The sequence below is a fragment of the Mus caroli genome, chromosome 2 (genome assembly GCF_900094665.2).
Source record: "Mus caroli chromosome 2, CAROLI_EIJ_v1.1, whole genome shotgun sequence".
Taxonomy (NCBI): Eukaryota; Metazoa; Chordata; class Mammalia; order Rodentia; family Muridae; genus Mus; species Mus caroli.
Window position 1 is genome coordinate 137724672 of NC_034571.1, and position 26599 is coordinate 137751270.

At 43.5% G+C, this 26599-nt stretch overlaps 1 protein-coding gene and 1 pseudogene across 1 annotated transcript in view; one reads left to right on the plus strand and one right to left on the minus strand.

Moving 5' to 3' along the window:
* Window positions 1-26599, plus strand: part of Slc24a3 (solute carrier family 24 member 3) — a 465352-nt gene that overhangs the window by 321776 nt on the left and 116977 nt on the right. The window contains exons 4-6 of the mRNA XM_021179490.2: window positions 12756-12830; window positions 18319-18403; window positions 18761-18864. Of these exons, the coding sequence (XP_021035149.2) occupies window positions 12756-12830; window positions 18319-18403; window positions 18761-18864 (264 nt within the window). The remainder of the gene's footprint in view (window positions 1-12755; window positions 12831-18318; window positions 18404-18760; window positions 18865-26599) is intronic.
* On the minus strand, window positions 10248-10718 carry LOC110311304 (annotated as a pseudogene).

Here is a 26599-nt window from a genome sequence, read left to right on the forward strand (position 1 = left end):
TACAAACTGGTAGACTAGCATACTCGCATTCTTTCCTCCCTCACTGTAAGTGTCTTGAGCTGTGGTGGTGACTTGTGTCCCACTAACTTTGCTTACACATATGACCTAGTGTTTTGTGGTTATGTAGTTAGAGAAAATCTTATCATGACAAATAAGATGGTTTCTTCAATGCAATAGTCTAATCTTTCTTGGAGCAAAATAGAAATTGGCTACAGCCCTGTCTTCTCCTCTGGGAAAAGATCTCACAGATGTGGAGCAGATGGATCTAGACTTAGACACCATCTGTTTCTCACTGGCAATTAACATTGGATCCAGGATGGGTTGAATTTTACCATTGAGTTGGCCATCTCCATTGACCACTGGGGACCCCTCAATCATGTGTCTGGTGGAATGTGAAACTTGGGCTTGGGCTTCTTTGGATGGTTATCAATTCTTATGAGACAAAGGAGGAAAAGGAAACCAAACTTTTTGGCAAACCATCCATGTGTGGTTGCTTCTATGGAAGTAGCCACCTCACCCAGAGAACAATAAGCCTTTCTTTGTGAAGTCTTTCCTTGTGAGAAAAGGGGATATAAGAAAGACTATGAACACTTCTCCAAGTCCCTTCTAGGCTATGGGCCTAATATAATTCTCTAATATATCAATATATCTATATATAGATATATATAGATATCTATATATATAGATATATTAATATATCTAATATATCAATTAAGATGATAATGACCTTCCCTATCAACAATGTTGTCTAGCAGGTTTTGAATGCTTGCTGCATTCTAGATATTATGCTAAAAATTTTGCATATGTTATCTAGTTTCAAAATCACCATATAAGGCAAATGATATTATTCCCCTCATTTTTAAAGACAAGGAAAAAGTAAAAGCCTAGTAGGGTTAAATTACCTAGTATGGCACACCTGAAATATGACCCAGGCTTCTGCTTCCATCTTTGTAACTGGTATCCTGCTTCATGCCTGTGGCATCTTTGATGCTTCCCTTGACTTCCTTACACTGAGGAAGAGCACTAATCATGAAGCAAGTTCCCTCTATTCTGGCTTTGTGGAATATAAACAGGAACTTTAAAAACTCAAAACTACAACTCTCTTCCAGTCGGCATCATAGCCTTTCTAGCCTCAACATTCCTTTCTCTTGTACCCTTGTGTGCTCTACCTCTGATGACTTCCTGGGTTCCTATTTTCAACACTGATTCCTGCTTCCTCTAAACCCTGGGGAGAGTAACTGAAAGGCTGATTAAATGCTACTGTTCCACCTTGCAGTTGTGTCTCCTAATGCTGTCATCAACATCTACAAACTACAAGTCCATTCTTTTTTGTCATCATGAGAACACCTCAGAGTGCTTCTCTAACAACAAAGGGGGGGGGGGTTAAGTACAAAGGTTTAGGACCATTTTTCTCTTGAACCTTGATTGCTTCTTAAGGTCACACTAGCCAAACAGATTGCAAGGACTTAGTGAGAGCAGTAGTCATGCCCCAACTAACTGGTTTCCCTGGAATCTCCCTGAATTTTAATCTAGCTAACATCAACCAGAGAAGAAAAAGGAGTCCATGTGCCCAGCCAAGCTAATTGCCTGACAAAGAGAGGCTTTGAATCTCCTACTTAAAAGTCCATAGTAATTATCTGGCAATTATTCTAATGCATTGTCATTGAAGTGTGAAGTTGGAAGCTCTGTAAGAGAAAGTGTGGGTCTGGCTTAATTTGAAAGACTAGATGGTAAGCAACCAAGTGAAAGTAAGAGTTTACGCCCCACACAATCCAGGCCTGTTAACTTTTATTCATTTACACACACAGCTCGAGACTGAACCTCCTGCCCACATATCCAGTTTGCTAGTTCTTTGTACCCTCTCAAGAAGGATCCAGGTATATTCCCAGCTCGATCCAATGTAGGAGCTTTCAACACTATTGCCAGCACATCCATGGGACTGGGTTGAACATACTAAAAAGACACACAGTTAAGGAGATGGTTTTATCCTGAAAAGGTTCTTGTGGTTTTGAAATAACTGTCCAAACCTAAGTTCAGGGTGCCAGTCTGCTGGGGCATCTAGTCATCATCATATTGATGTCAATTAACTTGGGTTCTTGGGTTCCAAGTCTTTACTCTGAAAGACAGGATGGAAAGAGAGATTGGACATTTCACCTCGGATTCTTCTTGGCTTTTCAGGGTCTGGTAGAACCCTGGAAATGATGATAAAGGAACAAGCAAAAAAATTGTTTGGGTGTCCAAAACTTTGCAGTCGTAGAGAACTCTTACCTTGATTTAAACTGTGTGCAAGCACCAGGAAGCAAGTTGTTCCAGCGTGCTGAGTGTCAGAAAAGGAGTTTATAGCAGATCTTTAATCACAGAGAGTCCGGGAATCCTTTAGAAACAGAGAATACACTGTGTTCCCTTGGACTGCCTACAACAGATCTACCTTCTGCTTGTTAGAAATGCAGATTCCTGGGTCTAAGCCCAGGCTTCATAGATCAGACCCTCTAGAATCTGCCCACATTTCATATGTATTATATGGTGACTCTTATATACATGGGACAGTAATAAAGTTACCTATGACCTTTAATTCATGTATTAGAAGATCTATCATAGGTCTCCAACAACTTATTTTGGAAGGAGCATTGTTACAGGGGACAGCGTAAAGTCCACTTTCCAGGAGTGAGAAATGTTTGAGATGTCCACTGAAGACCCACATTCAGGTTTTGCTGTTACTACTGTGATTTTCTGTCTACACTCACGGAGGGAGAAAATGCGGAACTCCTTTGAGCAGTTAGGAAAGAACAGTTTAGCGGGAAGAGCAGAGTCTACAGCAGTGTGTTGTATATGCCAAAATAGGAGAGATCATTGTGATGTATTTAGAGTATTGACAAAAGTATAGCATGATTGTTATGCCAAGTATCCTGAGATGTATACATGATTACCCAACATGCACATGAATCAAAATACCATGTTGAGGCTTTGGATTTAGCTTAGAGTTAAAGCTAATCATCCCAGCAAAACACACACACACATACATCATATTTTACATTATCAATACAAATATGTTGATTAAGAAAAGAGATACAATTAAAAACAAAAAATTAATGAAACTTCCTTTGGAAGTTGGATGCTTATTGATCCAGCTTAGGGTTCCTATCTTAAGGGAGATCTCCACAGAGGGAATTTAAATTCAGGCAGGGGGACAGAAGCAGAAGTAGCCAGTCCTCTTCCTGGGATGCTCTATGGCCTGGTGATGGAGTATGTATACTCAGGAGGTTCACACCCTGGCTCTGTCTCCTGCTAGCTGTGTAGCCGGAGGCAAGTTCCTGACTGAGGATGTTCAGTATTCCTTCCTACACATTGTAAAAGAGTATGGCTGACACACACAACATAATGAACAAACCCTTGTCACCATCTGCAGCAGCCCAGGTTTACCCACCTGTTCCCAGACGTCCCTTCAGCAGATGTCCAGCAGGGGCAGTAGGAGAACTGGATGCCTTCCACTTCTCACACACAAGAGCCAGGTCAGGGCTTAGGCAGCACCAAGTCACGTGGAGTAAGATAAGCAAAGAGAGAAGACAGAAGGAAGCCAAAGAATGGAGGCATTTAGCAGGGTCTTCCTCTACTAAACTTTCTCCCCAAAGATAGCAAAGTCTCCAGGCTCCACAACAAATGGCTTCTGGTGCTGTGAATGTGAACAGCCTCAACCACAACTGAGCAGCTTCTTGGCTGTTTTCTTGTTTATTCAATTCACTCATTCATCCTTGGGCTGGAGATTTAAACCAGAGCCTCGTGCATGCCAAGAAAGTTGTCTACCCTTAAGATGTCCTAGGAGACCTCTAGGATGTCTAGGCATACTGAATTTTTTTTTTCAAAACAAACTTATCATAGAATTTGTGTTAATGGAGGAAGTGTCAATATATATAATTCTTTCCATTAGAATCTAAGCCCAACTTTATTTACCTTACAGGTCTTTTACTTAAATATTTTGGTTTCCAATGTAATGTTTTCATGGAAGTTCTGTATGAGCAGATGTGTGTGTCTCTGTGTCTGTATGGGGTTTTTTTATGCTTCTTCCTTAGGTCTCTTTTTGTTTTGTTTAGTACAATTTTGGTTTGTTTGTTTGTTTGCTTGCTTGCTTGCTTGCTTGCTTGCTTGCTTGCTTGCTTGCTTGTTTTCAAATGAGAAAGAGGAAAGGGGTGTGGATTTCTGTGGGTAGACAGGTGGGGAGAATATGGAAGAAACTAGGAGATGGGAAACTGAGATCAGATATGAAAAAATCTATTTCCAATAAAAATTGAAATTACAAAAAAAAAAATCCAAGGCCCTGAAATGTCCCTAAAGACCTTCCTAATACCAGCTGACTAATGATGACAGGTGACATTCAGACGAGCTCTCTAGACTTGACAAGGGCCATTGTTTCTGAAGTTGTCCATCCTGATTTCACTTTGGCTCATATTCCTCCCACATTCTCCTTTACCTCACTTCCCTTTTGCTTTAATTTGGGCTGTTCAGAAACAACCTTGTGACAAAGAGTTGAATATAAATGGTTATTGTGGTAGAAGCTGATGTTACTAGGGACTAGAAAGTGAAGCATGGAAAAGAAGGGTATTGAAAAGTGGTCCATGAACAGGCACACAACCCTCTGGGCATGGGACACTCTATATAGCTGTGAACTGGCCATCTAGTCACCTTTCTTTGAACCAAAGGAGCTAGGTGCTGATATACCAGCCCCCACAAGTTATTGCTTGAGAGCTCCACAAAGGGTTTATTACTGAGCATTTTTTCCACAACTGAAGCAGATTTTGATTTTGAAAAATTAGTAGTGTTTTAAATTTTGCTTGAATAATACAGTAAGATGTAGAAAGAACACCAGATAAGTTCCTCATCCCTGCAAACCCTTTCCCTAGCCATCTTATTTGAAACTTGTATCTGTGCTATAAGACTTAATCTGTCACTCTGTGGCCACTGGCGTCCCTCAGTTATGAGTAGACACAGGATCAGTTCTACTGTAGCTTCATGGCATCAGGAAACACAAAGCTTGTTATGAGAAAATGATTTATCTATTTTGTATATGTATGCCTATATTATATGTATATACATGGGCATATGGGTATGTGCACATATGTATGGAGATATAGAAGGCAAGGTCACTGAAGCCAAGCTCACTGATTCCGCTAAGATGGTCTGGTGGTCTGTGAAGCTCCAGGAATCTACCTGTCTCCACACCCCCCATTGCCCAACCCCAATGCTGGGATTATAGACATGCATTGCTATGACCAACCTCTATGTACTTGCTAGGGATCTGAACCCAGGTCCTTGTGTTTACACAGTAGGGTACTTGACTGACTTAGACATCTCCCTAAACCTAAGAAAATACTTTTAAACACAATCCTTTTGTTTTTCAAGCCCAATCCTATGAACATTTAAAATGTTCTAAGAGATGGGAAAAGATCTACATTTTTATTAGTGAACCGCAGTTCCTGGGAGGTTTAGATCCATAGACCATCCCTATGAAGGGTTCCCCAGCTCTCCATTCATGGAATCGAAAGACAGAGACAGGAGGGAAGATGATGTAGTAAAAGGAAATTATCTGTGAAATCTGCTGACTGTAGACGCCACATAAAACAGCAGGGTGAGAGTCACGCTGCTCAAATACATTTTCCCTACGATTCGGAAACATTTATGGATATCAACATTTCAGCTACAGCCTGTTCACCTCCATTAAGTCACAATCCACAAATATCTCTGGTTATAGTGGGCTTTTTTTTTTTTAAGTTTAACCACTGTAGCCAAGTTCTTCAGTTATTTTTGTTGTTGTTGTTTCTGCTGCCGGGTGTGTGTGTGTGTGTGTGTGTGTGTTTGTACGCATGTGCACACACAAGGGTGTGGATGTCGATGTGTTTGTGAGTGAGTGTATGAACATGGATGTGTTCACAAGTGCATGCAGGTACACACACAGAGGAGGATGTCTGGTGGTCTACTCTATCACTCTCTATCTTATTCCCTTAACTGAATTTCTCAGTGATCATGCAGCCAAGCCAGAAGTCAGCAAGCTTCACCCCCACAGCCCCATCCCCTCCTCCACTCTCACAATATGACTTCCATGCCTTGCCTGACTTTTTATGTGAAATCTGTGCTATAAACCTAGTCCCTCATGATTGTTTAACAAATGCAGTGAGCAGTCTCTTTAGCCTCCAGTTCTGTTTCTATGAGTCCCAATCAACTTTGAAACCATCTAATGAGACAGTACTTATCCTTAAGTTTCAACTCAAGAGCCACCTCTCCTATGAGGCCTTCTCTAGTCTCCTTTACTTCCCCTGCTCAACAGAACATCTACCACTATATACACTAGAGAGAAACATGGGTCCAGGGTAGAAACCTCAACTAATGGAGACTAAAACAAAAGGGATTCCATCTCTCACATAATAAGAACAAAGGGATAGGGTTTTAGGCAACAAGTACAGTGAAAACTGGTGTTCTTGGGTCTCTGCTACCCTTACCATGTTGGAATCTACCATTGTATTTGTTACCTCAGAGTTATACAATAGCTTCTGCCATTCCATGTTTCTCTCTAGTGTATATAGTGGTAGATGTTCTGTTGAGCAGGGGAAGTAAAGGAGACTAGAGAAGGCCTCATAGGAGAGGTGGCTCTTGAGATAAAACTTAAAGATAAGTACTGTCTCATTAGATGGTTCCAAAGTTGACTGGGACTCATAAAAAAACAGAACTGGAGGCTTAAGAGGTCCAATTAAACTTCAAAGCAAGAAGAAAAGGTGACTTAAATTGCATCTGTGTCTTATTCACATTGACCAAAACAGTGTCGTACAGCCATAGCTAGTTCTAGGGACACTAGAAAAGATAAAGGCATTATTCAGCACAACATTAGGATTATATTTGCGAGATTAACAAAATGAATGATCTGTGGTTAGACAGCCACCAGTGTCAGCCATGTTATAGAACTCAATCCTATGATCTCAGGAAGCCACTGTCTTCAGCTCTCCAAACTAGACCTCAATCATTCTTATTTGTCAAATGACAGTGACTCATTAAATCTTAGAGCTTCTACCTACCAGGTCATCTAGCTTTGAGTTGGTGCCTTGATGCAATACTATTAAATTAGTGAACAAAGAACGCTTTAAAGACTAAAGTTTGGGAACTAAACCATCAACCAGAGTGCACATGAAGGGACCCATGGCTCCAGCCACATATATAGCAGAGGATGGCCTTGTCAGACATCAATGGGAGGAGAGACGTTGGTCCTGGGAAGGCTTGATGCCCTAGTGTAGGGGAATGCCAGGGTGGGGAAACAGGAGTGGGTAAGTGGGTGGGTGAGCACCATCATAGAAGCAGGGGTAAGGAGGATGGGATAGGGGACTTCTGGAGGGGAAGCCAGGAAAAGGGATAACATTTGAAATGTAAACAAATAAAATACCCAATAAAATTCAATAGAAAAAAAATAATAATTTTTTAAAAACTAAAGTTTGACATTCTTGGCACAAATTCACTTCTTAGTGGTCTCTGAGTAGTATATTCTTTTAGCATATGAAATGTACATCAGTGGAAACAAACGGTGTGGTCCTCCCTGTCCTTGGAAGTTCTTCTGTGTCATTTTGTAACTTTCTACTTTTTTCAGGGTTTCTCGCCATCATCTGGGTCCTACAGTGTGATTTTCTCATTTTCCACCTTTTTCAGGTTTTCTCGCCATAATTGGGGTTCTTCTGTGTCATTTTGTCACTTAAGAAGTTTGAAAGTCTGCCTTCTGGGTAATCAGTCACTGTGACTATCTTTGTTACCTTTTCTGTGTCTCAATTGCCACATACAAAACCAGTCACTTGACTCAAATGTCCTTGGGTTTCCTTGATTTGTTGAACTTGGGTTGGGCTTGGCCAGTTGCAGCTGCTCTATACTGGAGAGTTATCATTTTGTCTCCTGATCTCTGACAGGCTTGGCAAGAATTAGTAGAGTGAAAGGCGCTGCTGCCTGTGTCTTTTCCTCCAGCGGGCTGGCTTGGCCATGTCCCAAGAGCATGGCCACTGTTGCAACAGTAAGAATGGATTGTGAGCATTGTCCCTTCCCCCAGGCACCTTTGCCCATTTTTTCCCCCACATGCTCCCAAAACAATATGGTAGGCCACCTGCATGGACACTGATTAGTCCCACACTGGAGGCTTCATAAAGTGAGAAGAGTCAGTTGAATTTACACAGTGAGAGTCAATGTGCCCCTTCACCTTTCTGGGTATCCTCCCACGTTACAGAAATCTTCTGCTAGATATCAGCAATGATACTGGCTAGGCGGGGATTGTCCAGGTCACAGAAATCACTCTGTGCCAGCCTAGCCTGGAACATGGAAGATATAAATACTTGGTGGATGTCGCTGCCATTCAGGAAAAGGGAGTCTGGATTCATAAGCAAAACCCATTCATATTCCCGACTATGAACAAACAATGCTATGTGCATGTTCCTACTCTGACAGCTCCCCTAAGCTCCAAAGAAGAGAAGAACCCCGTGATCTTCAGATTTAAGCCAAAGCTCCAGAGATGATCTGCCCCTTCTCTCGGTATGCCCATCATCTCCACCCCAGGCCTCACATTGGCTTGTTCAGAGTTCATATCTGTCTTGTATTTTACAGAAAACCTTTAAAAGAAAAGGCATGAAAGAGTATCATCAACCCTGACAGGTGGCCCTAAAGTAGATGGCTGGGACTCATGTTCCTCTCTCCCCAAGGTTGGAAGAGACAGAAAAGCAGAAGGCAAGCTTTAAATCAGAGGTACCACCAATGAGACCAGACCTGTGTAGAGGGAGCTGGGCTCAGAGAAGGGTGGAGAAGGACCTGAAGTTCAATCTAAGCCTTGCCATTTGCTTGTCATATCTCCCTGCATTGTCTGAGAAATGAACTCAAGGACTGCTTGCCTCCTACAAGTACCAGAAGAACTAAGAGAGACAGTTCTGTAAAGGACCTGGGGTAGGATCTCAAACAGGGGCAAATGTTACTATTCTCCTCTTCAATGATATGCTCTATCCTTTGGAAATGTAGGACAGTACAAATGAATCCAAAAGTGCCTTAGTCTTCTGCAAAGATTCCTGCCAGCTGTATGAAAAGCCCTATAGATATTCCACCTCCTGTAAGAGTCTTGCACCATCTGCACTCTGAGCCTTTTTTTTTTGGGGGGGGGGTCCTTTGTTCTCTTAGGACACTTTATTTTCTTGGTGGGAACCTGCTTTTCCATGAGTCTCATGGGAGAGATCTACAGAGGATTGTAGCCATAGAAGCAGCCTCTTCTTCACTCCTGCTCCGCAGGTGCCTTAAAGTGCCCTACAGAAGGCAAGGAGCCTCCACATATCTCACAGGCTTCATAGCATCCCCTGATGTACTTTGTTATAGGATGTCTGATTGACAGTGTCTATGCCCACCTCGCCTCCCCTGTCTCATGAACCAAAGTCAGTATGGTTTCCACAGTAGGTTTCCACCCTAGAAAGCACAGAGAGCTTGGCAGATCTGTTCATTTCTTATCCCAGCTCTGTGTTAGAGTATTGGATAGAGGTTCTGGGCATGCAATAAGATCAATACTTAATATGGGGACATGCTCTTACTGAGAGGGTGCGTGAAGTTCCAAGCAATGCCAGCTGCTCCAATGAGCTGCCTGTGTCAGTGATGGACAGCTTATTTAGGTCTTGGTTAATCCACAGATGTGTTGCTCTGTATTTCAATTACTTAATTTGGATGTCCTTTCAAGGATAATGTTAAAACCTGCATGTCATTGGATCAGCCAAGTTACACAGCAAAAGAGGGTTTGAGTCTATTACAGTTTGGGGAGGTATTTCTGGCTGATCCACAGAGCTGTATAATACAGCATTAATTTTTTTTATTTGACATATTCAAAACTGCTATGGGCAAATGATTTTGTGTATAGATTGTATCAAGCAATAAAAAAATTATTTTAGAGCCTTTTCTGGGTGCTACCTTCCTGGCTTCTCAGAGGTCAGCCAAGTATAAAAAAAAATCACCTCTAAAATTTTCTACTACCAATATAAATCACACATGACATGCAAATTTAGGGTTAAAGGGGAAAAGATGGCTTATGATTATAAGATAGGCAGATTCATTCCGGTTAAGAAATATGGCTATTAATTTGACAGCATGACAAACTCATATGCAAATGTTCTTATGTGTGTGAGTCAGTCCACACACACACAAACAAAATAACAAAGGAGAGACTGAATGTTTTTTTGAGTTCCTTCTTTTTATTAATGCATACACAGCTACTTGTCTTCTGGTTTGTTGAAGCAGAAAGTCAGACAACACTTGCCACAGCAGTGCCTGTCAAAGTGGCTTCCCGTGAAAACTCCAGCACCACATTCATCAGAAGGCCACTCTCGACGAAGTCGGCTAATTTTGCCATTTTCATCCACCTTACAGTATTTCAGCACAGCCAACTTAACCTTCTTCCTCTTATGCTTGTTCTTCTTGGGAGTGGTGTAAGACTCCTTCTTCCTTTTCTTAGCACCACCCTGAAGTCTCAATACCAGATGAAAGGTGGACTCCTTTTGAATGTTGTAGTCAGACAAAGTCCGGCTATCTTCCAGCTGCTTACCAGCAAAGATCAGCCTCTGCTGATCAGGAGGAATTCCTTCCTTATCCTGGGTCTTGGCCTTTACATTTTCTATAGTGTCTGAGGGTTCAACCTCAAGCGTGATGGTTTTCCCCGTAAGGGTCTTCACAAAAATCTGCATTGTGGCAGTGGCTCCACCCACGATGGTGGATCAGAAAAGAGAGAGACTAATTTTTAATGTGTTCATAGAATAGTGTAGTGCAGATATATTTTCTTATCACTAAATACCTATCCACACCAGCTTCTTGACAGCATTGCAAGCAATGATGAGTCACAGCTGATCTAACGATCCCCTGTGGTGTACTTTGGTAGGTTTTGGTAATTTAGCATAGTCTGCAGTTTGGGACACTTCCTCTTTGTGCTTTTGTGTCACATTTCCACAAAATGGAGTATTACATTGTACTTGAGACTCTCCCTGTCCTGTGGGAGAGAAGGACCACATACACATGGAAAAAAGTCAAGTGCATACAAGGGAAGCCAGGGGATGAAATTAGTGCACTGGCCAAGAGTCAAAAGCCTGAGATCATTCCCAGCTAGGACTGTAGCACAGACCTCAGGAAAGAAAGCTGAAAGCAACAGAAACTCCACTAACAGGCTAAGTGCAAAAAGCAGAGTGTTGGCTCAGGAAACTGGAATGTTCACTGAGCTGAGAGCAGTGTTCACATGATGTTGGTGTGTGCACGTGTGTATGGGTGTGTGTGGGTGTGTGTGTGCACGGGTGTGCATATGTACCTGTTGTTCCTGTTGGTTCAGCTTCTTAATGTGGTAACACCATTATCAGGCTCTCTATATATAACTGCTATCTCTGGTAGCTACAGGCTTGAGGGGTATTTATATTCTGTAAATCACTGCGTGGCCTTCCTACCCACTGATCACTTTGTGACAAGAAATGGCATGTTCTGGTTTCTGGCCTGGGTCTTATGCTGTGCCCTGTGTGACTGGGGGCCCATGCTGTGAAATAGTAATCAGTGAGAAAACGTGATAAAAGGCAGTAATAAATATACTAGTGGGAATTCTGGAGATTGAGCCAGTACTGGAAAACACTTTAGGTTACAAATACTAGAATATTCCAAATCAAACTGCCCCAGCGATGCTGCTGGTATACTCTGGAGTCCAGAGGTATTGTGGGTTCTAATACTGTATGATCTGTGGCTCCATAATGACACTCTAAGACTAAGGATCCCACACTTCTCCACAGCTAGCAACAGAGGGTGAGAAACATCTCTCTTTGAAAAGTTGGTAACTCTTTCCTTTTATCTGATTGAGTGGGTCTAAGTCATGTGCCTCCCTCTGAACCAATAGCCGTCTCCACTAGGAATACTACACACCTATTGTAATCCATATGTAATCCTGGAGAAAAGGTAAGACACCATCTACCCAAGGCACTGTGAATATGGGAAGGTGCTGGGGTCCCCTGAAGAAGTGAGAGGTGTGTGATGGGTGGTCACTCAACACTGGAGCCAAAAAAAAAAAAAAGAGGTCAATCTTTGAGATGATACCTCAAATAAAGGAAAGGATGATCTCTGACTAGAAGGTGAAATTCTAGGAATGCCCTAGTGATAGCTGCCCCTGATGTGGAAGCACATTTGCACAGGCTATCTTGCAGGAACCAGATAGTAAGCTCAGCTACTGGTACTTTCAGGCCAGCCATGGGATGGAGGATGTAACAGTAATTACAAGAGGAAGCTCATGTCTTCATGAAATTCTGGTGATGGAAACTGACAACAGGCTGATGGAGTTAACCTATAACCTAACCCCCCCCCCAAAAAAAAAGGCAAGATGAGGGGATACAGAGGGAAAGGTGGTCAGGGAGTCAGGCTGGCATTTGCAAAGCATGGTGGAGTGAAACAATGGTATATCAGAGAAGATATATTCTTCAGCAGCTCTGGGTAGAAGAAATGAGTGCAAATGCCCTGAGGCAGGTGTCCATGGTCCTCTTGGCATCTCAGAAGGGGGACAAGAGACAATTTGGAGGTAGTGAGGTAAAAGGAGAAGCTAAAGCAAGACTACAGCTCTTTCAGGAATTGCAAAGACTTTGTCCTTACTCTGAATAAGAAGCTAAGTTTATGATAAGAGATGAATTGAAGAAAAAGATGATCAAACCCTTTGCCCTCGGCTCTCCCTGACTCTTAATGCTTTCTCCTCTGCTCTCTTCCAGGCCATGTACATGTTCTATGCGCTGGCCATTGTGTGCGATGACTTCTTCGTCCCATCCTTGGAAAAGATCTGTGAGGTATGTGCAGGTATATTCCCAGTGTGCCTGAGAGAGGCCTGGGATGGGGACTCTGGTCTGGCATGTTCTAGTCCCATCTCCAAGGTCCTGGAGAGTCAAAGATATTAAGGACCTGAGTGCCTGAGAAAGGACAGTATTGACTCAGTCAGTCTGCTTAACACTTCAGAGGGTGGTGGATGGCTAGGAATTAACCCACCTCACCAGCTCTCCCGACTGCATCCATCATTACTGCTAGTGCTAGTCTTCTCTGCATATCCATGGGAATAGTTCCAGACTGTCCACATAGTTTGTGGACACTCTAGCATGTGAAGTGCATGGAGAAAGGGGCAGTATTTGCAAACAACCACATAAATCCTGTGGAGACAGATGCTATACTCTGTTGCTTAGGGAATAATGACAAGACCAAAGCTGTGTGTTCCTTGTAGGTAAATAGTTTTTCAAATAACCCTGGTTCCCTGTGTGTTAAACCCACAGTCAGCACCCCAGGCCTGGAGTATCATCTCTATGTTGGGCTCTATCCCCCTCCCGCTTTTCAGTTCTGCTGCTTCTTGTTCCGTATCGTTCCTTCTACTTCTCTTTCCATCATTTCTTCCCTCTCTGTTCATACTCTGGGTGGATGCCTGGCAGGCTCTGGGGCAAGAGAGCTGGGCACAGAGTATTTGTTGTGAATTTTGTACCCATTATCATAGATAATGCCAGGGTGAACAGCAAGTTTAAAAACAAATATTCAGGGGTCGGCAGGATGGATCAAGCACTGGCTGCCAAGTCTGATGGCCTGAGTTCAACCCTCAGGTCTCATAAGGTGGAAGAAGAAAACAGACTCCAACAAGCTGTCTTCTGATCTCCACATGTGTACCCTAGTACCTTCACTAAATGTTCACACACACACACACACACACACACACACACACACACACACACACACACACACACTGAATAAATGAACCTAAAAAGGTTTCTTTAATGCTCACCCTAACAAGAAAGCTCTCATTCCTCTTCACTTTCATCCCACTGTTCTGAGATCTAGTTTTCTTATGTGCAAGCTTTGCATTTTCTTTGATCTACTGTTTGTAATTCATTATCCGAGTTTCCAGGAAGTCCAGTATCCATCAAGCTTTGTGGCCCCATCTTGCTCTACCCACAGTACCTGATTCACTAGGTTCCAACCACCACCAGAGGATGTGGCCAGAATCTATCTATCTAATCAGGTCCCAGGGGATGCTGAGGATGCTGGTCTGCAAACCTCACGTGGAAGATTATTAACCTAAGCTGTTTCTTCCAAGCCTTGGACTTTGTTCATTTTGTACTTAGGGATAAGCAGTCATTGCACACTGATCCTAGAAAGGTCACGGAAGTGTGTTCCTCTTTGCAGTGACAGTAGATTAAAGAAAGTAAAATGGCACCCGAAATGCACTGTACTCTAGTGGGGACACGAGTGCAGTGATCCAGCCTGGGAATAGGCTCACCTTGTGTCAAAGGCAAGAAAACATTCAGTCCTTAGTGGGGGCACTTGCGCTCCTTCAGTATTCATGGCAGGTGGTTTCCAAGTCCTCAGATGGTCAACTCCCTTCTTACTGGAGTAGTGGAGGACTGTCAAGTTCAAACCATATCTAGAGGACGCACAATGTCAGTGGATGGAAGGATCTGTCAGAGTAGACTCCTCGGAGGGAGATGATGAAGGAAAAGCTTGTTCATGTTTAGTGAGAATACAGGTTCACTTTGGTTTTCCACCCATGGTTAGTTGTGTCAGTGACTGAAGAGCACACACAGGGCCCACTTACCAACAGTTGTTACTTCACACTTACACAAAGCAAAATGGCTCTGCCTTTTTCCAGAAAAGTTTCTTTTGTTGTCAGTAACAAAGGTATTTATTGCATCCCAGAAATATTCAATACAGCCATCAACTTGTACCCTCCAATAAGGAAACACATAGAACTTTTGAGGACACACACATCCTTCTAGAGAGAAAAAAACCAAATAGCTGGCAGGACAGAAGAGAGTACAGTGAGACTTTACAAAAAGCTAAGAAGGAAAGAAAATGTTTGATGGGATAAAGGTACTGTTTTGACTGGGTCCTGGGGTGCAGGAAGTTGGCTGTGTAGGTAAGTCAGTATGGGTTAAATGTGCCTATTCTCTCTTTAACCACGTCTAGGATTCTACCAGGTAACCACAGTTAGCTTCCCTCTAGGAATCAAGAAGCAAAAATGTAGGGACTCAGAGCATCCCACCAGTGGCCATACAGCTATTTAGGAATGGAGTCCAGGTCAGTCTGAGCTTACCACTGGGTCATCTTCTTACCTATTGCAAGTCTGCAACCACTTACAACAGGTTTTTGTCAAAACTGGCTCCGCCTCTGTGTTCCACAGCTATCCAGGGAGAAGGAATGCAGATGAAGAGCCTCCTTTCTGAGAATGCTCCCTGTTCCCAACCCAGTCCAGTTTTAGGAGCAAAGTAGTTGACAAGAAATCATGCCATGCCCCATGGCTATCTCTGAGTGCAGCTCCATGTACTTAAAGCCATCCTAGTTGCTGGACTCCTGGCATGCCTGTAACAAAGTTTTTATCTCCTTTGAGAGCCTGTGTTTGTCTTCTGAGAACCTGTGGCCAACTCTGAAGCTCCATCCTTTCACAGGATGGAGGGTGGTGGTGATACAGGACCACCCTCTTGCAGCTTAGCAGGATTTCCTAGCCTGGGACTCTGTACCACCTTTTCTTTCCCTAATCTCTTTGCAGAGAGGTGATAGTGTATGCTCAGCGCTTGCTCCCAGACTAACTAGGGCTAAGCGGAGATGTTCAAGGAGATGCTGTTTAGACTTTGGTGAAAAATGATTCTAGAAAGAAATTCACATTACACAATAAGTCATAGCTTGGAGGGGGATCAAGTTCAAGTCAGGAAAAAACGTTAAGCAGAAAAGAGAAAGGAGCCAATATGACAACAACAGGCCAGGTGAGTCACTAAATTTTAGACAGCCATGAGGTTGCATGAGGGAACCCACAAAGTGTTAGAGTCCTTTGTCTACAGTAAATAGACAGACTCAGACTCTGCTACACCGAAGCAAAGACAGAAAGATGTTTCAGAAAGAGTCAACAAGTGAAGACTCAGCAAGGGGAGGAGGGTGGCGGCGTTCTTGGTCATGAGGTAGCAGCCTGAGGTTGGTCAGAAGCTTTTGCTTGCACAAGGATATCAGATGTCAAGAGTAGGACACCCGGGAAGCCATGAAAGCAGTAATGGGGCCTCCTGGGCTGTGGGGGAGAGAGACTGCCCACTCTAAGTACTGTAAACACTGAGCTAGGCTCTTCCTCAGCTAAGCTGCTTGCCAAAGACTGGGAAGGAAACTAGGGAGTGCACAGCCTGGCTCTGGCCATTTGTGGGCTTAGAAACCACTGAGTAACCCACAACATTCCACCTTCTCCATATAGGTTCCACAGCCAGGCATTCAACCTTGGTCAAACCGATCCAACCCTTTCTATTGTGGTTGTTTTGGGTTTGGGGGTGGAGGGTTGTTTGTTTAGTTGGTTGGTTGGTTGGTTTGGTTTGGTTTTTCAAGACAGGGTCTCTGTGTGCAGCCCTGGCTGTCCTGGAATTCACTGTATAGATCAGGCTGGCCTTGAATTCACAGATCTGCCTGCCTCTGAATGAGTGCTGGGATTAAAGGCATGCACCACTATGCTTAGGAGATCAAACTTTTTTTAAAAAATTTGGATCAGTATGGAGCAGATACAGAGAGTCCTCCTTATTGGCATGCCCCGGACAATACAGGTTTTTACATGGCATTTACATTGTGTTAGGGATTATTAGCAATCTAGAGATGATTGACAGAACATGGGAAAATGTATCTGTTATATGCAAACACTGCAGTATGTTATATGAAATTTGAACACCGCTTGGATTTGAGTATGACTAACCAACCCCACTGATCTCAACTGCATTCATAGACAGTTGGATGAAGCCAGTGGGGACTTGGTGCAGACAAAAGGAATCAAGTGATAGATTCTGCCCTGCAGGGTTGTGTGGACCAAAGGGGCCTGAAGGAAAGGGCTCATTCAGGAACAAGCAGAGAATACCTTAGCCACTGGATCTAAATGAGAATGACAGGACCTGTTGTTCATGGGGAGCCCAGGGTGTCCAGCTGTGGTGAATTATTCTCCACTCTGGATGAAGCTTAGGAAAATTCTCCCTGGCCCTCATCATAGCCGCTAGCAGTGCAGAAGCAAGAGGACCTCGTGACTAGTGATTCTAAGAGGCCTGTGCAGTATTGCCAGGCTGGAGTGTATTAGGCATAAAGGAGGGTGGAAAGGAAGGAGATGTGGAAGCAAGAGTGAAACTGGACATATGGCCAAGCCTCATAAGCCAACAATTACTACCAGTCCATAGATCTTGGAAGGGAAGCACAGCAACTCAAGGCGATTCTGGGAGCTCATTTTTGGCTTGTTGTCTTCCCGCCATCCACATCTATTGAGATTCCAGTGCTGGGGCTTCCCCACCAGCCAAGGTTTTTAGTGCTGAGGTACCATCTCAGGGTCTCCTCGGTACCCCATGAGAACCTCAACTGTAAGTGTAGAGCCAAGGAACCCAGGATCCCAACAAGCATGCCTCTATCAGAACCACCTCCAAGGCCACACTGCCTCTGTGTGGCCAAGCATGGAAGTGCAGCCACTGGTGCTGCTGAGAAAGAAAGAAGGCTGGCAATGGAAACTGGAAGTCTCTGCCCTGATGCCCGAAGGGAACTGGCTGCTTCCCAACCGCTGGCAGCTTACTTTCTGGGCCATGGTGGAATGCCGGAAAGCCAAACACACCAATCAGCCTCTCATGTACATTTATCTTGTGTTCTTGAAAACCACCTTCCGGTTTAACCAACAGGGTGACTTGAGATTTGGGGGAAATGGGCTGCATTATTTTCTAGTCTGTCTCAAGTCTTCTCTCATGACGTGCTACCCAGAGTTTGAAGGTCGAGGGTTTGGAGTGTGCTTAAGGACAGCGACTCCCTGGATCTACTTACCTCTCACAAACTGGCGGCTATGAGATTGAAGTTATTCAAAAGCACTACAACAGCCATGGCGTTTGCACACAACTCTAGATCACACACACACATCTCTTCTAAAATCAGTGTCTGCAGACACCAAGGGAGCTGAACAGAGCTGCCATTAGAAAGAAAATGACTGTCCGCCACTGTCCAGGATGTTCTCGACTCGCTACTCCACCCTCCTGGTTATCAACTCCACAGCCCCTTGATGGATTTGGGTTACAGACTCCTAAATCTTCTGTAGGGACATTGGCTAATGGGAATCATGTAGTCCCTGCTGATCTTGCAAGTGAGGATGCTGAGCAGAGAGCAGGAGAAGCCAGGCTCTGAGTGGAGGGATAGTGAGGGACTGAACCCAGCCCCTGGGTCCTTCTGAAGTCCCCGTGCTTAGGACCTCAGGAGCCCCAGCATGTGTTTCCCAAGGAAAAATCCCACCTCACCTGTCTTGTCTTTGCTCCCATGCAGCGCCTCCACCTCAGTGAAGATGTGGCAGGAGCCACATTCATGGCAGCAGGCAGCTCGGCCCCAGAGCTGTTCACGTCAGTCATAGGTAGGTGATGCTAAGAGAATGTCTCAGCCCTTACCTATATAAGAGAAAGGGGTTCTAGGGAAGAAGGTCCTCAAATTTGAGTTGTCTTCCACTTATAAAAAATTAACTTCCTAGATCCCAAACAGAACCTTCCACTCTGCTGTGGCCATTCACTGCTTTAACTGTGTGTGAACTTTTTCTAGACCCAGGGATGTTGCTACTAAGGGAAAGTCTAACCTCTGGGTTCAAAAACTCCCTCCAAAGCTTGCCTATTTCCTCTGGATCCTCAGCATAGTCTAGAACTAGGAGATGTCCTTCCAATGTCCTTGGGATGCAGCTGGACCACTATAGCCAGATTGGTGTTGGTTTGTGTTTCAGGAGTCTTCATCACAAAGGGTGATGTGGGAGTTGGCACCATCGTGGGCTCTGCCGTGTTCAACATCCTGTGCATCATTGGCGTCTGCGGGCTCTTTGCAGGGCAGGTAGGACTGGCAACTCCTTGTTCTACTTGATGTGGAGAAGATGGAAGTATGGAGCCGAGGCAGGGACCATCATGTTGGAATTCACCCACACTGGCACCTTGGGCAGTGTGATTGGAGGTCTCCATCCTGAAGCCACTGTTACTTGGTTTCCAGGTTGATGGATTATTGAACCCCAGTTCCACATAGGAAATTAGCAAGCCTAACAATGTTAACTGTGAGCTTGAAAGTGCTTCCCCACACACCTCCTTTTGAGAGCTACTGATCCACACTAGAATGTGTGGTGCCTCAGAGGAAATGAGATAAATGAGAAAGTCGGAAAATAAAAGAAGAAAAAAAAATTTTCTACTTAAAGAATTCATCGTTGTCACAGTTCAGGGTGTTGCCTTTCTTCCTGCAGGCTAGAGCTTTTGTAGTCTAGAGGAGCCTTGAATACCCAAGTCAACCTCAGGTGTCCATTCTAATGCCATGGAGCATCCTGGCAGAGCCACTGTCCTTTCTAAATGTTGTTATCTCTCTAATAGTCTCAGGGATTTGTTCAGAAGTCACCAGAGTGTGAGACTATTGGGCAGCCAAGGTTAGAGCCTGAAGCCAAGGTTAGAGTGGGGCATACAGCTTCCCTGTGGCTCTCAGAGCCTAGGTTCCTCAGAGAAATAGTCATTAGAAATGAGATCCACAGTTCTCTGACAAAACACCCAAGACTCAGTATCTTCTAGAAAAACCTATTTCTACTATTCTAGATGTGACTCTACTTAAAATATTGAGGGAGCCGAAATCCACTTCACCTGATCAGGAACCTCAGTGCGGTCTGTGCTGTGTCCTGTGGAAAGTGTCTGGTTGGTGTAAAGTCCAATCCTGGTGAGCTTCTCTCTCAAGTGTGTCAGGCCTCTGTGTCTCTCAGAAGCGGCTGAGCATGCCATGATGTCAGTCTCTCGAATGTACACTCAAGAGTTCCCATAAAATTCACTGCTGGTCTCCATGGCCCATTGTAACCGTCCCCATTTACATGCTGACTGATCTGCCCTCTCTGCCTGTTGCGTTTGTTCCTTCCAAGCAACAGGCAGAAGGACACCTTGATCTTAGCGAGCATTAGCTCCAGGGCTCCCTGGTGGACAGGCTAGCTCTGATAAGAGAGTCCAGGATTTGCTCATGATGACTAAGGTCTGGCTCACTCACTAGGCTAAATATTTTCTGCTTTCCCCATGACCCATTGTGTTAAGGTTAATGGGTGTACACTGTAGTGTTCCTGACTGCTCCTACATAGGTAGTTAGTGCCAAAAGAATGAGCCGAGTGCCTGCCTTTACTGCCGTTGCTCTCGCCTGGCTCTATCCTGCCTGACCAGCTCATCGCTGCCTTCCAGAGACGAATAATAGTCACACCAGCAGATGCTGTTGCTGTTAGCACTTTCTTAATTAGTATTGTCACCATTAGCAGTATGATTATTAGCCGGGCCGTTATTAGTGTTGTCATTAGTTCATTAGTCATTTGTACCTGCAGCTTGATTCTGAAGCAAGCCCAGAGGCAAAGAGATAATGTAAAGAAATGAAGCAAATGGCTGGGTGATGTCTACTCAGGGCCACACAGCTAATTACTTATGAAATGAAATGCAGTGTATTCGAGCCAGCCGTGTACTTCAACAGTAGCACCACTCGTCACAAGCTTGGCTAGGATACCATGGATGCTGCACAGGTTGTTGGCATCCATCTTCCTACCCCTTCTCCAGGACTTTGCTGGCTGGTCTCACAGCCCCACTAGAGAAAGGTGACAAGCAGAGCTTCTACTGGGAATAGTGTGATCCTAGCTATAGCTTCCTTCTTTTTCTTTCTTTTCTTTTTCTTTTCTTCTCCTTTTAATCCTGTGCCTACTTAGAGATTTCCAAAGCCATCCACTTGCCGCTTTTGTAGATTGCCTCACATCTTTACAGAAGACACAGACTATTTGAGGAGGAACATGGGCCAAAGAATCAGATTGAACTGGGATTGCATTCTTGCTTTGCTGTTTGCTAGCTGGGGGACTTTGGAGAAGTTATTTTAGCTACTGAAGCCTGATCCTTCTCATCTATAGAGTGGGTATAAGCACATCTACTTCAGAGCGTTGCCATGGTGATGAAGCCTAACATGTTTAACACTAATAATAGTACTTGGTCTGTAAGGGAAGTCAAAACAAGTTAGATACTTTTATCAACTGTTGGGATATTCATCCCGAGGTCCTCACTACTGGATTCCACCCTACATCACCCTGGAAGGTTTGGCCACTGAGTTGATGGAATGATTGATAGAGGTGTCTATAGCTCCCATCAGAGAAAGAATGGGGGAGCAGAGAGGGCAGGCAGAAGGTCTTGTAAATGAAAACAAATGATAGGTTAACATAATGATATCAGAGGACTAGTGCTTAGTCCTAGGTAGTCTCTTGAGTGGTAGAAAAAGTTATCAGCAAGAAGTAGGAGTTGTCCAACCTCATATTCCCAGACAGCAGAGTTGTTGCTATAGAATGTCATGACAAAGGGCAGAAATGGGGAATTGAATGATTAATAAATCTAATCACGGGTCTCACTTGGCATTATTATTTATGCTGTTCTGCTCTTTGTCTTGGCTGGGAGAATTTGCAGCACGCACCCATGGGCCTCTCTCTAATGCATTTCAGCATAAAGGACATGAGGAAGTCTGACACCCATCTAAAATTAAAGTAATTAAGCTGTAGGGTTTGAGCTCCTGTCTCAATTAGGGTTTTGATGAATTCAGTGTAATTGAATGTCTGCTGTATTTGCAGTTTGCAAACATACCCGATGTCCTCAGTGTTCGCCTGAGGTGGTTTGTGGAGTTTTTTATGGGACAGGAGGAAATTGCTTCTTAGAAAGTGGCTTCGAGAGTGGTTCTGGGTATCCCACAAGACATTTACAGAGCTCTGGTCCTCCCAGTTTTTCCTTAAGAACAAAGAAGAATAACAATGAAGTGAAAATATCCAGGTCTTGACGAAACGCTCTATTTTGCATATTGCATTAAAAGGACTCAGTGCCAATTTTGTAAAACAATGTGCTTATGAATTTAAATCCACCATTCAAAGCATGTTAAGCTTTAAATACATAACCACAAACAGAAAGTAAACAGTTTAACTGTATCCCAGATTAGGACTTTCATATTCTGGTTATTACAGCCTGGCAGATGGCTCTGGTTTGTTATAAAAGCTCCCACATTGGCTTCTGGCATCCTTAGAGTGTCCCTGATGTTCTTTGGCGAGGTCCAGCTAATCTTGGCTAGGTTTGCCTTTCTTCAAATAGCGCCCTGTCTAAGCTGGCTCATTTTCACAAAACAGAGCAACACCAAGAGGTTATACATCCCAGTGGAAGCTTGCCTTCATTTGAATATCCCAGAAGAAGATGCTAGGCAAGTGGTCAAGTACAAGTAGTTAATTTAAAAGGTTGCCCTAGGGAATACTGGCAAGACATTGAGGAGGTAAGATGGAAAAGAAAGCTGCAGACAAAAGCATTAATGAACACGTTATCACTAGCAGCAACTGGGATTTTATTCATCTGTGGGGACTGTTTTATAGGTATTCAGTGATCTCATAGAAGAGGCAAGAGAGCTGGGGTACTTATCCACCAACTTCCACATCCCATTCCACGCTGTAAGAAACACGAATCCCTCCACACTCCAGCTTATTGGGTGGCCACAGTCAGGGTGGACCTTGGAACCCAGAGAAAACCCCAGGCAAAGAGATGCCAGAGTTGCCTAGTGGAAGGAACTGAAATGGTAAAGGTAGCATGATGGGGATGGGTCCAGAGTGTATGTGCTGAGAAACAAGACTAAGGCTTCAAAATAAGCTAAGCTGTTTAGATCCCATCTTCAACACCACTGATGGGTACACGCATGAGGACGAGATGAACTAAGAAATTACAGCTATGAATCTGTGTCAGGACAGTGTTCACCTAGTGCACCTGATACCTTGGGTTTGATCCCTAGGACAAAATAAATACATATTCTGGAAAGGTTTTAAAGGATATTTATATTTTTTCATTTTTCCAAAAGTGGTTGATCTTCCTTTCAAGTATATCAATTTAGTATGAATTTGCTGAAACTATTATTCTCATGATATAATTGGTAAATTTGCATAAAGGCTAGAAAAATCTTAGGATAAGTACAATATTCATACAGGGCTACTTGTACATTATATAATATTTAAGAATGTTCTTTGTAATATGTAAATGTATGTTATTCCTTGTGTTTAGTTAGCATTTTGGACTATTTTGTACAAATAATAATATTTTTTGTACAAAAATTTATTATTATTGTGTGGATGTGTGTCCACATGTGAATGTGTGTGTGGGTATTTGTGTGGGTATGTACATGTGTATGTGAGGGATCTTGTGTGTATGGACGTTGCAGGTCATCATCAGGGGTCTCAATCACTCCCCACTTGATTCTTACTAAACCCGGAGCTCATCAACTCAGTGGGACTGTCTGCCTCTGCTCTCCTAATGTTGAGATTACAGATGTGCACTGTGACACACAGTGACTACCCAAACTCAGCTCTGCATGCTTGTGAGGGGGTCCTTTAGCAGCCAAGCTATCTCCTTGGCTAAATTGACATATTTGAAAGTTGGATCACTTTTGGAAAATGAAAAATTGTAAAAAAAAAAAATATTTTAAAACTTTTCTTAAAAATTTCTTTACTTGGTGCTAGGTATCAAACCCAGGGCATCAAACATACCTGGCAAACACTGTACTGCCACAGACTCATATGTGTAATTTTTTAATAAGGTATTTAAAGTAAATAAGATATATACAGCATGTGATGTACTGAAACCTCTGGGGAGAAAAGTACAAATTAACAGTGACTGATAGTTCATTCTGCCTGAGGTCATAGCTTCATTAAATAGAAAACCTTTCACTTAAAACTACATGCTTCACAACTCGTATTAAAAAACCATCCCAGGGTGCAAAATAAAAATAAAAATAATAGTTGCTATTCAGTGAGCTTATTCAGATACCACATCCAACAATGCCCTATGGGTATTGGTATGGATGCACTCACTGAGTTTTAAGGTACAAGATAGTGTTATCCTTCTCAACAGGCTAGGAAATGAACCCTAGAGCTTTGAAAGGAGGGGGTCTGCTGACTACATTATCCACGTGGGGAGCCTCTGATTACAGAGCCGGATATAACTGTTGTACTCTTATTTATGAGGCTGAGATTTTTGTGTGTCCTTGAGAAATTTGGGGTGTAGGACTTAAAGCAATGCAAGGTATGGTCATAGCAACAAGACAGTGGGAACCTGTCATGGAGAGTGGAAGCACTTGGCACAACTGAGGCACATCTAGAAGCCTCTATTTTAATCCAAAAACATCTTCCACAGCTGAGCCCTTCCTTCGCCAATAATTGAGATTTGGGCTGAGGAACATAATGGAAAACACACTGTCTCCTGTGTCCACTAATTCCCAGGTTACTGCTCTCCAGACGAAAGCAAACGCATCTTCTGTCACGTTTCAGTTCTGGGAATCAATTCTGTTTCCCCTAATTGGCTAGGGACTATGAACTATAAATTAAAGCTGCAGCCCACTGATTCAAAATCTGGTGTTGGAGGCCAACTTTCCACTGTAAATAGGGAGATCGTGGGACAAAAAAAGAGCTGAAATGACCCCTGGAGAACTAAGGATCTGAGGCCTCCTCTGGGGTAGGATGAATTCATGTTTGGTCCTGTCAGAGGCAAGAAAGTAGCATGCAAGATGCAGGGCTGGACCCAGGCAAAGACTGGGCCGCAGAGAACTCTATCACCTGTATTCTATTACCTGGGAAGGTAGAGGTTCCTTGGCAAGTCCTGCAGGCTGCAGGCAATAGAAGACAGAAGGCAGATCCAGACCCTAGACCCAGTCCAATTAGATGAGAGGAGTGAGTGGCTTAAACTGCAAGAGCCCCATCCTCAGGCTCAGCTCTACTTATACCAGTGCTGGCTCTGGGGAGGGAGAGCAGGAAGCCCTTCAACACAAGCAGCCCTTCTGAGATGCCACAGTCATACAAGAGGCTGTGTCCTTGGGTGGTGTTTTTTGTTTTCTGATCCTGGTAGTACCACCCTTTCGCAGGCTGTTCCTTTCTCTTGACATCAGATCCATCTTCAGTCCTACATGCAGATGAGTGCAGAGGAATTAGGTTCCAGGTAACAAAACCCCACAAAATTACATCATAACTGAAGAGAATTTACTGAGAACTACACAGGAAAGTGTATGGTTTGAGCAAGGCTCAAGCCCTATTGTTCTCCTGCCTTGAATCATCTCTGTGCTCTTCCTCCAATTAGTTTTCTTTCATGAAAGAAAGAAAGAAAGAAAGAAAGAAAGAAAGAAAGAAAGAAAGAAAGAAAGAGAAAGAGAGAGAGAGAGAGAGAAGACAATACTAGACTATAGCTCTTTCAGGCCTGGTACACACATACCACCACATGAGCCAAGAAAAGAAAAAGAAAATATCACCTTGCTCACTCCCCTGTCCAACCCCTACTTAACATCACCAAACAAAAATCTGGATGGACCCGTTAGATTTTACCAACTACTCTAATTAGAGTTACCAGATTAGCTTATGTTAGCAAGAATCACCTGCACCTTCTTTCTAGAGATAAGAATCCAATCTATTCCATGTCAGAAGCATAGCTTCTGGTCTTTCCTTATCATACATACAGTGCAGAGTCGTGCTGAAATGGCTGAGCCTGAGCTGTATCTTAAGCTGTCTCCCTAGCTTTCTTTCTGCGCTAATGCACACAGTGCTGTGGTTGGTATTTATATGGACACATACTGTTGCTTCTGATCACAAAACCAAGGAGGGTTACTATATCAAGAGATGGTGGATAGGTGAGAGAATGGATAATTAGGTAGGTAGGTAGGTAGGTAGGTAGGTAGGTAGGTAGGTGGATGGATAGATGGATGGATGGATGGATGGATGGATGGATGGATGGATAGATAGATAGATAGATAGATAGATAGATAGATAGATAGATAGATAGATGGATGGATGGATGGATGGATGATGGGTAGATTGGTAGATAGATGATATAGGTAGGTAGGCAGGCAGATAGATAGATAGTTGATAGGTAGGTAGATAGATGATGGGTAGGTTGGTAGATAGATGATAGGTAGGTAGGTAGTTAGGTAGATAGGTAGGTAGATAACTTTTTTGTTACTATGGCCAAGTAACTGACAACAGTTATTTGATTTGAGTCATGGTTTCAGAGTTCATAGTCTCTTAACCCCATGTAGCCAAGCAGGACATCAGAGTGATGGAAACATATGATAGAGACTCTTCTCCATTTCTTGGCACACAGATATCAGAGGATGAGTCTAGAAGGGAACAGGGATAATACACACCTAAGAACCTGCCCAATAACTTATACCCTCCAAATGGAGGCCACCCCTAGAATTTCTAGACCCTCCCAAACTAACACCACCCAGATAGAGACCAAGCATTCAAACCATGAGCCCTTGGGGGACATTTCACTTTCAAGCTATCATGGCATATTTGTTGTTTGCTTTATTAATCAAAAGTTTCCAAGCTTCTTTTCACAGTGGGTACCCACGTTCTGTCTCTACCCCAACCAGTGAGATCTCAGTTATCTGCATATCACCAGCACTTGGTATGGACAGTTTTACTTTGGTTTGTTACCTTGTGACTGTAATCATTCTGGAGAATATGATGAGCGCCTCTCTGTGCCTTCAGTTTGCATTTCAAGACATGGCTCTGAGCATCTCTTCCTGTGAT